Source organism: Syngnathus acus, chromosome 1 (assembly GCF_901709675.1).
Source record: "Syngnathus acus chromosome 1, fSynAcu1.2, whole genome shotgun sequence".
NCBI classification, from domain to species: Eukaryota; Metazoa; Chordata; class Actinopteri; order Syngnathiformes; family Syngnathidae; genus Syngnathus; species Syngnathus acus.
The window spans coordinates 8574216-8590441 of NC_051087.1; the positions used below are offsets into that span (position 1 = coordinate 8574216).

The following is a 16226-nucleotide window of genomic DNA, read 5'->3' on the forward strand; positions in this document are numbered from 1 at the left end:
TGAAACTACATGTTCAGCATGCCTCACAGAAGTTGAGGACGAACATGACAACCGTTTGTACAAAAATGAATGTACGGTGGTCAAATTAGATTTCACAATTGCCCAAGACGCAGCCGCAAAATTCTATTTCTCTTACCTCCTTTATTTTAATACTACCTATCCATGACCCTGTACTGTAGCTAATCTGCCATAAAAAGCCTAAAGACACAGCGAAATCAGCTGATCCATGCTGACAGGCACATGGAGAGGCACCCCTGGAGAAGCCCCCCCCCCCCGCTTTAAAGCCAAAGCCAAATTATCCCATGGAGCCAGTGTCATTTGAAAGGCCAACAGTAGAAGATGCTGGCCCCCGATAAAGGACACATGTGTTCCATCACACTTAATTAAAGTGGGGTTTCCTGCACACGCACAAAACAAGCCTGCAGCAACATGACAAAACAAACAGATTTGAGTACATGACAACTGGATAATGTAATAGGAAAGTTTATATTGTCGCATGGAAATTATTTCTCCCGAGGGATGTTTATTGAATGTTTTTTTTTAAAGAAAATAACTTTAGTTATAATATATCGCAGGATGTATTTCTTTTTTCCATTTAAAGTGCATACATTTGAAAATATGTCCTGAGTGAAGAAGCACACCATGACGTTGGCTTTCCAAACCATCCAAAATTTGATTACTTTGGCAAAAACCTCAAACAATATGACAGCAAGCATGTCACTTACAATCATGTTCCCTTTTTCAGAAAGAAATAGGCACTTTCTAAAATCGTGAGTACTTTCTACGAGAACTTTACACATTTAACATTAATTTTGTGTTATAGTGCATAACGTCATTTAAAGCAAACATAGTGAGGAAATGTATAATCCTGCATATTAACTTTACCATCGTCTTGCGCTGTATTTAGCATTTGTAGTTTCACTTTTACAAGGATCTTCACATTAGGGGGGCACTGAACCCAGTTTTTTTCTGACTGCCTTCTTTTAAGATTAAATCATGAGGACATGTTAAGTCATTCCTTGACTTTGGAGACATGACATCTCTGGAAAAGTACAAACCAGGTCAAAGATGGAGCTCATTAAAGGTTTGCATACAACCACAATTTCCCGGCAAGGAGGGGAATAAAGAAGAAAAACATTTGGTCAAAAAAGTCAGACACCCATGGAGGCGGACGCTCGTCTTTTTAAGTGACCGCTGGAGATGACAGACAAAGAAAGTTTTGTACAGATTGAGACTCGCCTGTCCGCCACAGATTATCTCAGCAAAATTGTAGCGTTATCTTCAATGGCTTTCAACAAGCATCACAAGGAAAGGCACCACAAAATAGTGCTTGCTGTACTTTTCTTATGATGTTAAATTGAATCCATGTTTTTTACTCGGTCTTATACAAGGCGCCCATTCTTTTCATTACCAAAGTGATATAAAACACATCATTTGGATGATGACCCTCCCTACAGAGTACAAAGAACTTTCCAGCATCCACAACCGACATTTAGCCAGGCACAACTTTGGGAACTATTTGTCTCATTAGGTGCATGTTGTATCCAATTAAACTAAGGCAGGGACACGCCTAGACGAGCAAATTACAGAGTTAATATTGTGAGCTTTAATTAGACTTTACTAGCTAACCAACATTTGGAGGATTTTATTTATTTACTTTCCACAAAACTGCGACATTTACGCAGCCCAGAACGGGGCCGTCACTCCACTTGCAGGACTTGTTTTTCTCCGTCACATCATGATGCAATTTGAGTATTTTTAATCACCGTTTTAGCAGTTACGACGCGGCTGTCCCATTTCCTGCTACAAAAGTGTGTAGCGCCATTAGCGCGAGCAATTCCACTCAGCAGGCCTCCGGTCGTGCGTGTGATCGAGCGAGAAGAAAATAACCCTCACAATGGAAAACCTGAGCTAATGTCCTCCATTGTCCCACCTTGATGTGGTTCTTTCTGTGACTGCACAATCTTTAGATACATTGTGGGAAAGTTCTCTGAGATTTGTTGTCTTCACTAATGTGTGTGTGTTTATGTAAGTTCACACCAAGTTCTCAGGTGTGTTCAGTATCATGGAATCTCATATGGATTGCAGGGTTGCATGATGGTCCCTTAAGGTTCCAAAATGGGTCTGGAAAAGGTTTTGCAAGGTCAGTGGTGAGTCATGGAACTGATGGTGGACCACTCAAGATAGTTTGCTACTGTGTCAGTATTACACTGGGACGTGAAGGTCAGGCCTTTTTAAAAGTGACTGCAAGAACCCTCACATGTATTCACACAGCACAACCTTGAGTATCTCATTAATCGTGTCCTATTGATGGCCTTATGTGTGACAGCACGGGAGTGATTCTCTGCATATTTCATCCCATTGCAAAAGTCAAACAAACAAAGTCACACAGCAGGGCAGATATTGAAAATGTGCACCGAGGGTGTAAAAGGTAAAAAATATCAAATTCTTATCCGGTGTCAGTGTAACCAGGGCAGGGTGATGTCTGATAAAATAGATCAAAATTACATTATTTTCTTTTATAGCCCACTGAAAACACAGCCCAAAGGTATGCTATTTGGCACAGAGCAGGCCGTAATATGTCCAAGAATTGTTACCATCTGGCTTGACTGCAGGGAAAGCTTCTCTCTTAAAAAAAAAAAAAAAAAAAAAACTCAAAGTCACAACGATGCAAGTAAAATGTAGCATTTATAAGCAACTTTTCTTGCACTAATTCTGCCCCGGGACCTTGAATACAATCACGCTATTTAGAAGAATTTTATATACCGTAATTTTCGGACTATAAGTCGCACCGGAGTATAAGTCGCACCAGCCATAAAATGCCCAAAAAAGTGAAAAAAAACATATATATGTATATAAATCGCTCCTGAGTATAAGTCGCCCCCCCACCCAAACTATGAAAAAAACCGCGACTTATAGTCCGAAAATTACGGTATATATATGAAAGCTCTGTTTACCTTTGGTACTTACTTTAACGTAAATAATTTGGTATTTATTAAAAGCTGCAGCACAATACAACAATACAAAATCAATGTAAATTACAAACAAACTCACAAGGAGCCAATTTAATGAAACATGACATTTGAGTCCCAGCCACACTCTTTGGCCATGACTGTAGTTGATTTTCCAATTTTTCTGGTTCAAGCAATATAAAAACACACATGCACGCATACATGCACACACGAGCAACCACACGCACACATTCACACAATGTTCACTCTCTCTGCTTGAATGGGAAAATGTTTTTCCTGTGCTACACCGTTCTAATTGTCCTCCTGTACACAGTTTCAGCCCCCATTATGCTATTATGAGATTACAATGTCAATGCTCTCGGCATAGTGACAATTACAGTAAGTGGCAGTAATTTTCAGCAATAAATGGGCTCTTTGTTTACAATATACAGTATTACTCGGGCCTGTCATGGGTTAAATGCAAAATATATGTCCATAAAGATAAATAAATTCATATATTCAGTGTGTGCGTAAGCCCGTGGTGTACGAAACTTGAGTCCCTGTTTAGCGGTGTGAAGCATGGGGGAAAGTGGAAGGGGGGGAAGGGGCTCAGTGCCTCCTTGACCTGTCACTGTTGATGATGTGTGCACGAGAGTATGTGAGACTCCGGCAGACATCTACGGGGGGACGGGGACCCCCTCCACCTCCTCCGCCGATATTCTCTCAAGCCCCTCCCTGTGCCTCGTCTCCCCCCTTGTCCCGGCGCCCCGGTTTGAGAGAGAAAGCTGTTGTTAATAAAAAGTTTTCAAAGAATGGGATGAAAAGGGAGGTGAAATTGAGCGGCCCTGGCTGTATTATTTCTTCTCTGTATGGGTTCTGGCCTCTCGCGGTCTCTCCGACGCTCTCGGACCAGGAGGGGGTCGCCGGCTCGGTGACCATTACTGCCCCGAGGCCAAAGCAAATGATTTGCCTCTCTGAGGCTTCAAAGGGGAGCAATTACACTTAAGTAACCAAATGAATAGATAGCCCAGCTTGGCAGCAGTTTGGGGGAAACACTGGAGGCCTTTGAGGGGAGAGGCACCACACCTCAGGAGTAATATGTAACAGCTCGCATCACACGGGAGGGAAAAAAATAAGAAGAAAATAAACAGGGGAATATTCTGCCACCGACTTCAGACGAAGAAAAAGGTGCTGAAACCTGCCCTGGCAAAAACTGCTAACATCATTTAAAGTGGTTTCTCAAAGCACTGAAAGGGAATTTTTTGGTGACATTTACAAAAATCAACCACTTAAATGGAAAAAAAAATAGCTTCCTCTTAGAAAATGTTGGTAATAGAATTTGTATTACTATTTTGAACTGCAGCCATACTGGTAACCAGGTAAACAATTTATTGGTAGGTTTAACTCATCTGTAAAGGTACTTTACACCCAGTTTAAAATTTTAAGCTAATGTTATAGGTATAATAAATAACCCATCATTTGCTCGATCCATTTTGGATGCAGCACTGTCTTAGCTATTTAACCCAATTTGGGTTACTTTTTACCCAGCAGTTTACATTTTAACTCTTACTAGTAATAAAAGTGCAAAAACTTTGACAACGACTGACGGCAGGTGTGGTGACACTGGAGTCTTACCGCTTCCAATGAGAGTCCTCAAAATCCCCAGGTTGCTGTGTATATTCTTCCTCTCTTCATGTTTTTCAACACTTAAAGCCCCTTGCCGAGGCTGCTCGGAAACAAAGAAAAAGCAATACACAAACACACAGAGCCAGCCTTGTGATACTTGTTGAACTAAGATCTCGTGAGGTATTACCCAATATGCTGATGCTATCTTGCCTGTTCGTTTTTGAATGTTTGGTACTGCATAAAGGCCACAGAAAAACCAAACACTTAATCTAAGAGAGGGATGGGCAATGTTGGAGGGCGGCAGAATATTTGCTACTGGCGGGGCCATGGGGGATTTAAATATTAGTGGATATATTTTTCATTTCAATATTTTTGATAGTTGTTTTTCTGTGACCCACCCCCTCCCATTTTTTAATGTAAGAAGTATGTTCACCAATATTTTTTAAGACTTGAAGGGAGGATGTTTTCTTTTCCAAGTGTGGATGGATACCAATTGTCCATCTTTGATATAAGGTAGGCCGTGATTCTGCAGGTGTAGCGCCATTGCAAGCATTTCGTGAGATATTTAAAGTCACCCTGCTTGCTTTGGTTTGTGCTGCTCTGTGCATGCACACACACACGCACACTCACGGTCGACGACTTGAAAGGAGCTCCATTGAGTGAAGTGGAGACTGGGAGTTGGGTAGGGCAGCTCACCTGTGGAGAGGAGTCTATAGCAACATAGAAGGCCCAACAGCTGCCAGGGTTGTAAGTCGAGGCACCTAGCGGAGACACAGAATGGGAAATGCAAGGCTCTCTTTCAATGCACTGCCACTTAGTAACAGAAGGCATGTGCCAAACTTGCAGAATGAGAATGAAAACTCCCCCTTCAGAGTTCACTAAATATCAGCAGTGACTCTCTTTTTATCTACTCCATGGCTTCTTTCTCTTTGCTCCCCCCCTACGTTAGTCTATTACAATTCCTCCATAAAAGAACAATGAGTGAGTGAAAGACCCCCAAACCACAGAGATATACCAACAATCGGTGGGGAGAGGGCAAGGGAGGGGGGGGCCCGGCTGAAGTGTGGAAGCCATCAATTATGGAGGGCCTAAAGTTAACATCCCAGCAGGATAGTTGCATTAGAATGCAGATATAGGCAGGCTACGGGCAGCAGATGCCAAGCGGAGCGGTCAAAAGAGCAGCCAGCGCTCACGAGAGGACATATGCTATGTGGGAAACTCTCACCACGGCACCTTCACTTCAATTTTATACTAGCATAGAAAATTCAATTGAGTGATGATTAAGGGAGCACCTCAAAAGAGCCATTTTCTGGAATTGCCGGTTCAAAACCGTCCCGAAATAACGGCGTTCACTAGTGTCTGGAAGTCGCGCCATTGTCATGGATCCGGGATTTGCCCATGCAACAAGTGAGCCCGTCGGCCACAGTCGAGTCCAAAAGACACGGGATTCCTCCGCGTCAGTTTCCTAACAGGATTTTCTCCACTCGCCACATCTCCCTATTCTGCACGCTCAGCAAGACCTCTGGGCTTCCTCACACTGCTAATTTACACCAGCCTGGAGGCTATCTTCACAGCCGCAACAGTGCAATTGTATTTTCAGGCTCATTAAGCAATAGCACACAAAATAGGAAGTTTGACACCCCCATCTTCGACTTTCATGCAGGATGGGAAGACGAAGGCAGAGGTGGTGGACTAAAGTGGGATTAAAAATGTGCTGAATTCTGCTCATGAGGAGGCTCCATCGGGTTGTTTGGGTTTACCGTGTGTGGAAGCTGAGCAGGAGAAGGAGGAGGGGGAGGAGGAGGAAGAGGGTGGCTGCTTCCAATCCTCTGAGAACCAATGCGGCTGCTCCGTTGCAATCCTTTTCAGAAGCAAGCCATGCTTGTTTATTTGAAAGAGACCCGCTTTTTTAACTTCCCACCCATGCCATTGTTCCCCTTCGCATGGGGAACACTTTGAAATTGTAATCTCACGATATTCAAACACACACATTTGTTTTGAGCTTCAGGGCCTGCAATAACGTTATCGCTATAAGACGAGTGCTGCCCATTCATTGCACCATTGTGTCAGCACTTCCACTCTCAGGAAACGTTTTATGATGGTTCAACCGTCAGCACGTTTAAATTGAATGAAGTTGAATTATTGGTCACATGATTCCTTTCTTTTTTTTTCATACGGACGTAATGATTTAAAAAAATGAATCTGGGATTGTTGTGATTTATTATTTTGATGTCTCCCTTCAGAGCCACAAAAAGAACAAGAATAACAGTTTCATTAAAACCAGATGTAGTAGACATTATTTTTTAAATGCTTTTATTCATCTCAAGGACTTAAACTGAATTTTATAGAACATTAAAATGTGGTTGAAATGTTTCACGTAGGGGTCACCATTGTGGTGCCCGTGGGCACCACGAAGTGATTTCAAGAAAGACCCCATCTTGTGATTGATCAAGATGGAGTTCATTCATCGATTTAGCACTGTAGCTGTGATTGCTTTATAACTTTTGATAAAACAACAGTTTTTTTTTAAATTATTTGTTTTCTGGTTTTGACCCTTTCAAGATTTCATGGTATGAAAATGAAAAATTGATGCTGCTGCCGTGTTTCTCGTTATATGTACTGCAACACAGCTTTGGACTCTGAGCAAATAAAATTGCAGCAGCATTCTTGGGTTCGGAAATGTGACCACAGTGTGCACACGGCCACTTAAATGTCCTGCAGTCCTCTGCCTAATTTGACAATTCACATTGTTTGTCAAGTCTACTACGCCCAAGAAAAATCAGCCAATTGGTTTGACACGAGATTCTTATTTTGCGTTGACAAATACTATGTTGCTTGTGATTTTGAATATGTATTCTAAAGACACAACCAGGTACTAAGCTTTAAATGCTAATTGTTTCACAATCGGCTTTGTATCAATTGCTGAGCCAAAAACACATTTACAGCATATCACCACAGGACACTTGGAGTCTCTTTAATTTTATATGTTCCAAAAAAAACATCAACTTGATTCTCAGCCAGGCATAAATATTTCTAATTTTTGAGGTTGTGGTTTTTAATGGTTTTAAAACCTGGACTGAAGCAATTCTGATCCAGTTTGTATCTAGTTGTGGGAAATAAAAGTACATCATATTGTTACATTCTAGTCGCGCAATCTGAAGTTGGGCTCCTTGTCACCTCATATGAACTGAAGGAGAACAAAAATGAAAATGAAGGAGACTTTTTAGTAACTCATATTCACAACTGAGCTCAACTCACAGCGCACGTTTGGCCTGCGGATTCCATATCAAAATAGGAAATTGTTTATTTATTTATTTATTTATTTATAAATATTTATTTATTCATTCTGTGTAAATAAGTTCAGTTTAGTGAAGTCAACATGTTTATGTTTAATGTTTGATGAAACATGAAATATTGAAGTGGTAAAGACACATTCCGTCTGATTCATGACTTACTGCCCTTAAATTTGAACCTTTCCAATATTGTTAAAGATGTTATTGTCTTTTGTAAAGTATCTCTTTTTGGTGCTTCTCTTGTATTTCATGTCAGCAAATGCTGAAAGCATGCTTTATGAAGTGACCAGTGAGCGCATTTGAATGGTTTTCCATGTATGACGCCAATAGAAGGGAACATGCTTCCTGTCATGCCTGCACTGACCTTGATGGATAAATCTGCTTTCAAACTCACTAACATCTTCTGACATGGCTCACTCCACAGCACACTGTTGCACGAACGCATTTGGGGCACATAATGCAGAAGAGAGTAAACTACAAGGAGAGAAGAGAGAAGAGACATGTGCTGCTTATATGACTGGGTGTACCTGCATGGACCGCAGATGAAACCCTGCCTGAGTCTTCTAGCAGATAGAAGGGTGCCTACAGAGACGTAAACCCAAACCATGTGGGTAACGAACGAGGCGCCAGTGTGTGGAGACAGAGGTCTGACTTTGTCAAATAGGACGGGACACACATGAGGATTTACTCAGGTTGAGTCACCAATCAAAAACTGTGCCATACCTGAGGGGCTATTACATCATCAACCAGCCAATGCAGCTTTTTAAAGTCATTTCAACTATGGATGGGAATATTTGGTCAAGTGAAGTACAATTCATACATAACTCATTTTACCGGTTGTAATTGTTTTCTTGATACACATTATATAGTGACATGTTAGGATGCTTTAAACAATATACCGTAATTTTCGGACTATAAGTCGCACCGGAGTATAAGTCGCACCAGCCATAAAATGCCCAAAAAAGTGAAAAAAAACATATATATGTATATAAGTCGCTCCTGAGTATAAGTCGCCCCCCCACCCAAACTATGAAAAAAAACGCGACTTATAGTCCGAAAACTACGGTACTCAGAATCCATTGCGTAATAATTACTCAATGATGACAAATTGCTCAATTTACCATCAAATAGAAAGTTTAAAATGACGTTCGTCAACCACAACAGCAAGCTACAAAGAATGCATGATTGTGATTTGACGTAATGGATTAGATGTTGTTGCTATTGCCGTTTATGTTATTTAATGATGAAATGTGTGTTTAGACTAAACTCTACAACATGAGTTTTAAACTAGCAAATGTGTGGGATGAGAAACACTTCTCTATGCAGGATGAAATATTTGAGGGACAATTGCTTCAGTGGAGTTGCACGGTCGAGTCCTTTCTCCCCGAGGTGTCTTCCTTTGAGATCCAGCCAAGCCTGGCGCCTGCAACACTCAACTTGTCTGGCTTATTAAATAGTTGGAGTTGGAGAAAGAAAAAAAAGGCCTGTTGCTTCTCAGGCGAGGCCATTGTGAAGCTAGAAAGGATCATGACAGGCCTTTAATTGCCGTGATACTGCATGCGTGTTTGACCCAATCAGGCCGACTCGTCGCTCTCTGTGGATGTGTTTAATTTGATTTTCTCCTATGCAAGGCTGACTCTTTTGTTCTGCAAAGTCTTTATTTTGACAGCTATTTTATTATTTTTTTAATCCAAATTAGCTCTCTGCAGAAAGGCACTCAGATCTTCAGGTTTTAAATGCAGGACATGATATTCATTCAGTCGTTTTTATAGTGAGCTGTACAGCTCTAACGCAGGTCGCATTCTTTGTTGAAGGACTGCGAAACAGACCCGAGTTAAGAGTGCTGCCGATGGACTGTCCGGCTAATGGATGTAAATGGTCGAGAGAGTCCTCCCCACTGGTTAATTACACTAAAATTGGTCTAAGCTACTTTGTGAGGGCCATGAATGGCCTCTCGCAGCATGGGGTCTGTATGATTAAGTACTCTTTCCTTTCAGAGGCCTCTTGATGTTTCCTTAGAAGGCTGTGAGCCAATCCAAACCGCGCTCTGACCCCAAATTAGCCAGCCGATTGGTGGGAGCGAGGAATGGTAACACACCTCTTCCTCTTATAGACCTTCCTGTCCGTGCGTAAAAGTTAAAGTGTGCGTCGCTGACTCGAGAGACGGTCCGTGTACGCATCGTCGACTCCATCGCTCCTTTTTGCGGGCCACCGGGAGGTGCATGGCCCCATCGCCTCGCCTGACGATGAACGCAGAGCAGGGCTCGCCGTCCCAGGACGCGCAAGTTGGCCATCCTCAGGAGGAGACGGAGGACGCGCAGCCCAAGGACATGACCACGGAGAAGGAGAGGAGCCGCCTCCCGTTCAGCGTCGAGTCTTTGATTTCCAAGAAGAGCACCTGTAGGACTTCTTTCGAGTCGACCGTGCATGCTCAGAACCCCGCGGCGCACTACTCTCCGAGGACTTTTTATGCAGAGGGCTCGCCGGCTAATTGCAGCGGCTCCACGGAGGACACGCTGCACTCGGCTGACAGCGACCAGAGCACTTGGTTCCAGGGGAACTCTCGTAAGTAATGTCACCTGATGCGTGCAATAATAATAAAGTACTGTTTGCTTATAAATTGCGCAATTGGGCTAACTTGCTCATATTATAATATAAATCTCTTGTAAATGGACTTTTAATACATTCGGGTTGTTTTGCTTCAGCAAAACGCGTGAAAAACTCATAAGGGGATTCGTGTTTTTATTTTTATGAATAAACAAGCTCATACATTCGGGGTAAGGAGATTAAGAGACTATGACAAAATTACCACTACATTGTGGTGTAAAGAAACGGAAGAATTGAGGACTTTCTGTAAACATCTTTTGAAGCACAAGCGTACGTCCATTCTTTATTTTTAAGCCATTTGCTTCTACTTTTGCTGCTTTTTTTTCCCAGGTAGTGTTTTTTTTTAATTTTCTTCCAGCGCTATACACCTCCACACAATATTGCACAATGATTAACATTGTCAAACATTCCTTAGCATGCGTTTGCAACGAGTCATTTTGATTGTATGTAATTGGCCCCGTAATGACTGCTATCTCTATCTCTGCACTAGGGAGCTCCAGTCCATCCCAGTGTACTTTACGGAAACACAAAAACAACCGTAAACCTCGCACGCCCTTCACTACCTCTCAGCTGCTGGCCCTGGAGCGCAAGTTCCGCCAGAAGCAGTACCTCTCTATAGCCGAGAGAGCCGAGTTCTCCAGCTCGCTCAACCTGACCGAGACCCAGGTGAAGATCTGGTTCCAGAACCGCAGGGCCAAAGCCAAGAGGCTACAGGAAGCCGAGTTAGAGAAGTTTAAGCTGGCCACCAAGCCCGTCCTGTCCGCCTTTGCACTGCCTTTTCCCCTCAGCGCGCACGTGCAGGGCTCAGCGACTTGGGCCCCCTCGAACCCCTATCCTAGGCCGAATCTGCCGATGCCGGGGCTCTTTGGTGGACCTGTCACGTACGGGATGTACTATTTGTCTTAGCATTGCTGTGTGTGCTGTAATGGGAAACAGGTTGCAAAAACACTTAAAGGCACAATAAATATTTTCAACTGGGAAAAAATATTTTTAGACACGTTCTTCTTACCTCCAAAAACTGAAAACTATATTGTTATAGACGTTGTACAAATGTGTGTATTTGTGGGGAGAAAAAGTGCGGTTTGCATGAGTTTATTGACTGTATTTGAGACTGAGTAGTTAAAAGTACTTAAAGGAAGTGCCTTCAGAGCCAGCATCAACTTTTGTCTTCTTCAGCTGTTTATTTTCCTTACCATGAAGTTGTCAGCAGAGAGACAATTTATTACTGTATTAAATGTGTGTATCAAATAGTGTTTACTCTGCCAACGTTGCCTTTAAGAGGATTACAATAGAATTTTATGGGATTTTGTGGTATAGCCTATGTAAATAAAAAGTCCAGCTGTAGAGGAAAAGCAGGACCTTTGTATTTATTGATTCTTTTGTACTGTGTACACTTTTCTATATGAAAATCTATAGTGACATGTAAATAAAGTTACAACATATCTGAATATGGTTTGGATCTTGTTGTGTAACAGGACTGACCTTTGCCTCACCCCAAAAATATAATTTTAAAGCAAAAGACAAATATATGAAGGTAATTTAATGTGTTGTAATAGTACGTGGTTAAAGTTTGCGCTAATTACCTTAATCCAAAATAAGATGAACATCTCAAACTATTCATGTAAATTGGAAACTTGGAACATGGTGATTGACTGATTTAAAATATTAACTGAGCAAACAGTGAATTGTACAATTTGTAAAATATTCAAGTCATTTGAAGTAATTTCCACAAGTTTGAAATTCATGTACTCCACAAAGACAGTATCACACAATTTGGGAATAGTTGATTCATATAGAACATGCGTACATTGGTGTTTAATACGAAACAGATGATTTCAACTGCATGTTCACACTGCGATTGGCTGGTGACTACGGAGTATGTACCTCACCTACTGCCCGAAGACAGCTGAGATCCAGCACATCCGAGGTGCAGGGTGAGTGACACAGATAATGGGCGCAGGGATGTCATTGTACACAAAGAATTGCAAAGAAAATTAGTATTGCTGTGCCGTCTTTTTTTTTTTTAATTGTAACTATCATTTATGCAGCAAAAAAAGTCACGCTATGTTCATGGCAGGGGCATTTTAAACTCATGCCTGAGTTTACAGGTTACATGGATAAATGAGTACAAGTATGGCACATGGAGCCCACTCTGTTTTTTAATTCAACCCACAGAAAGTTTATTCTATTATCTACTATTATATTTATTATCAAGACGTTTCCTCAAAACTACTTGATAAAAGTGTAATAAATTACTTTCTATTTTGAAATTCATTCATCTAGTTTAATAAATAAAATATATAAATAATAAAAAAAAAATAACATAAATGAGCAGGGCAACATTTCTTTGGTTGATTAGGTTACATAGTAATGAATTTAAAAAAATCATAAACTAAAAAACAGCATATTTCTTTTAATCTTATAGTAAAATATTTTATCCGGTAAATGAATGAAGCCATTCCCCCTATAGTTGGTATATTAAAACGTATGAATTCATTTTGATCTATTTTAATTGAAATTGGATGATTTCATTTTTACATTTTTATACTTTGGCCCGCATTGAGCATTTTTGTATTTTTATCAATAATGACCACAGACATTTTGCACTTAGATTCAAACTCATATTTTATACAGGGGTTTATTAACTGTGATTAAAATGTTCATTTTAAAACCGGTATTACTATTTTATTGCTAAAATGAGCATTCAGGATTTTTTTTTCACTTATTCTACGAAAAACCTACTATTAAAAAAAAAAACACGTATGGCCGTCCTTGAATGCTCTCCACTGGAATTAGCGCACAAGCGCGTGAAACGCGACATTGTAATTGTTCCTTTTGACCAGCAGAGAGCGACGATTTGCTCACTGCCGACCTGTTTTGCTCAAAGAAGAATCACTTCCGCTCATCATTCCTCCTGTCACGGACTCCTTTGGTGAAGCGAGGTAAGGACGCCCGCATTCATCGCAGATTTCCTTGACTGGGGCTAAATCGGCTTTTACCAATGTGCCTGTGTGCAAATGCACTCGTTACCCGACCGTTCTTTGCAAACGTGAACTTGTTGCCCTTCGATGTTTCGCAAAAACCTTGTCGTTAGAAAAGGTCTTCTCTGACCTTGGCTAACCAGCTAACAATGCTAGCGTCGTTTTGCAGCCAATTTCAATTTCATGCCAAGGACGAAGGGAGGATTGTAGCATGAATAGTTAGTTTACACAGTTAGTCTATGTTAGTGTAGTAGGATTTTTAGCAACATACATGGGTTACTTTTAAGTAGTATGCTGCTGGAAACGATGCTATTTCATTTCATTCATCTGGCTGCATCATGTATCTTTGCGTATTTGCAAGTGACATTTGATTAAATGTATGTAAATGTTCCTCCACTAAATGGCAGAAGGTATAAAAATAACACGTTTTGTGTGTTTTTGTTTGATGGGGTGCTATGTAAAAATAATAACATAGTTATGTTGAGAAACAATGTAAGCAAGCGAAGTTTCATGTCAGCAGTCTCAGTTTAGTCAAAATCTCACTTGGTTTATTGGCACGTTTTGATGAAAGACTGAGATGCTCTCGTTGTAAATCTGTTCTGCAATTTATCATGATTGTAGAAGAAATTTGAATGCTGCATTTCTATGTTGAACTGCAAACTGAAGTTGTGTTCAAAATGTTCTTCAATATTTAGTTATGAGTTGATTATTGATGAAGTCAATTGTGAACATAACTACTTGACTGTTGTTATTTAGCAACATCCATCACGTTTTAATCGACTTCCTTCATTTTAGATGCCCAAGACTTTCATTATGTTCAATTATGTGTCTTTCAGATTACCAAGATGGCAGCCCGGCGTTTAGCCCTGAAGGCCGTCGACTGGGTGGCATTTGCTGAGCGTGTTCCACCCAACCAGAAGAGCATGTTCAATGCCCTGAAGACCCGCAGTGATGCAATTTCTGCTAAGTCAGTTGAATATCATCACCATTGCTTTTGATTGTCAAGTTTGGTTCGTTGCTCTTTAACTTTTGCCGTCTCTTGACAAAACGGATCAATCATCAAGGAGCCCAAAAGGATTGCTACGTTTTTTTTTTTTTTTTTTTTTTTTTTTTTTTTATTTTCAAGCACTTATGGTCGATATAAATTGTGGTCAAAAAACAGACGCAGCTGCTACTGGTGATAATTCCGTGTCAGTGAAATGCTTGGACAAAATTGTGCTTTGTTTGCTAAATTTCTACTCCTAACATCCTCTTTAAAGGTGAAAAGACAAAATTACTACAAACAGTTTGTCTTGACAAGCTGAAATATGGTTTACAGTAGTAAGTAAGGCGTACTAACAATTGATGATATTCTCAATAACTTGAAAGTCATTTTAGCGCTTTGGCAGCATTTGTAAAAAGTTCCACTTTTGTTTGCATGTGCCGTTCTACCTAAACAACACATGCTCAGGACTGTTTTTCTTTTTTTTTTTTTTTTCCCCCTTTCCCCTAACTAGACTAACTTCCCTGCCAGAGTCTCCTGTTGCCATAGACTGGAGCTATTACAAGAGCGCTGTGGCCAAAGCTGGAATGGTTGATGAGTTTGAGAAGAAGGTAAATAGAATTCCAAGCCAACATTAAGAGTATGACTTTGGAATTTGTTTGAATCATTGAAATCTTCTAGTCATTTGCTTTGCTGGTTGCATCATTGTCTTGGCTTGTACTTATAGTTCAAAGCTCTGAAGATCCCCGAGCCTGTTGACACGCAGACAACTGCCATCAACGCCCAGGAGGTCGAGGCTGTAAGTGTTAACATCAAATAATGAATACCATCACCACACATTGTATAAAAGAGATTTCTCTCACTGGAATCGAACCATTTTTTTATGAGAGTTTCTAACAATGGACTTCTCCAGGACAAAGATGCCACAGCTTACGTGGAAGCATCAAAAGCTCGCGTCGCAGAGTATGAAGCACAGGTGAGAATGAATAGTTGCTTAAACACCTTAGCCAGTAGCCTGAAGAAATCATACATATAGCTTTCTCACTTTCCTTTATGTTCGCAGTTGCATAAGTTCAGGAATATGATCCCCTTCGACCAGATGACCATTGAAGATCTCAACGACACCTTCCCCGAGACCAAGTTGGACATGGTCAAATATCCATATTGGCCCCACAAGCCCATTTCTGAATTGTAATTATAATCATTGACTTGGCACTCACCCCACAATAAAAACTACATATTTTAAATGCATTGGGTATGTGTCTTTTCATTTGTATTTGTACACTTTTAAATAGTGTTGTAGAACCTCCCATTGTGAACAGGAAGCTGCCATGTATGTATGTATGTAGGCTGGAGAAGGACATTTATTCCTCTTCATACTTTACAGTTTTTGCATCCAAACAAACATTCTATGTAATATATGGCATTGAATTGTACTTTCCTGAAGTATGCTGTTGCAGTGAGGACAAGCGATTACATTAAATGGATGGATGAAATATTTGAGATCAGGTGCAATTGTTTACACATTGAAAAGTGATATTGTTTTGATCATTTTTTGTATGGGGTGTTAATTAAGTAGAACCCTGCAGGCATCTATTTGTGGATATATTTTCTAAGTATTTTTATTTCATTTTTTGTGCTGGGATCAGTTTGTCGTGGAAAATTGGGTCACCCGTTTTCAAAAAATAACTTGGCAAAAGGTTTAGAAGAATAAAGCACTCCAGCATCGTAGGAAGCTTGTCCGCGTCGCTGTTGGGCATTGTAGCAATCAATCCCCTAGTCACCC

The 16226-nt window shown here is 40.7% G+C and overlaps 2 protein-coding genes across 2 annotated transcripts; both read left to right on the forward strand.

Annotated features, from left to right (window-relative positions):
- Window positions 1–10014: 10014 nt before the first annotated feature.
- On the forward strand, window positions 10015–11925 carry LOC119127846 (homeobox protein MSX-2-like). Its single transcript, XM_037260029.1, has 2 exons — window positions 10015–10435; window positions 10968–11925. The coding sequence occupies exons 1-2, from the start codon at window positions 10093–10095 to the stop codon at window positions 11381–11383; spliced, it is 759 nt and encodes a 252-aa protein (XP_037115924.1). The 5' UTR covers window positions 10015–10092; the 3' UTR covers window positions 11384–11925.
- Window positions 11926–13339: 1414 nt separating this feature from the next.
- Window positions 13340–15691, forward strand: atp5pd (ATP synthase peripheral stalk subunit d). Its single transcript, XM_037259247.1, has 6 exons — window positions 13340–13419; window positions 14295–14425; window positions 14955–15051; window positions 15168–15239; window positions 15354–15416; window positions 15504–15691. The coding sequence occupies exons 2-6, from the start codon at window positions 14304–14306 to the stop codon at window positions 15633–15635; spliced, it is 486 nt and encodes a 161-aa protein (XP_037115142.1). The 5' UTR covers window positions 13340–13419; window positions 14295–14303; the 3' UTR covers window positions 15636–15691.
- Window positions 15692–16226: the final 535 nt, after the last annotated feature.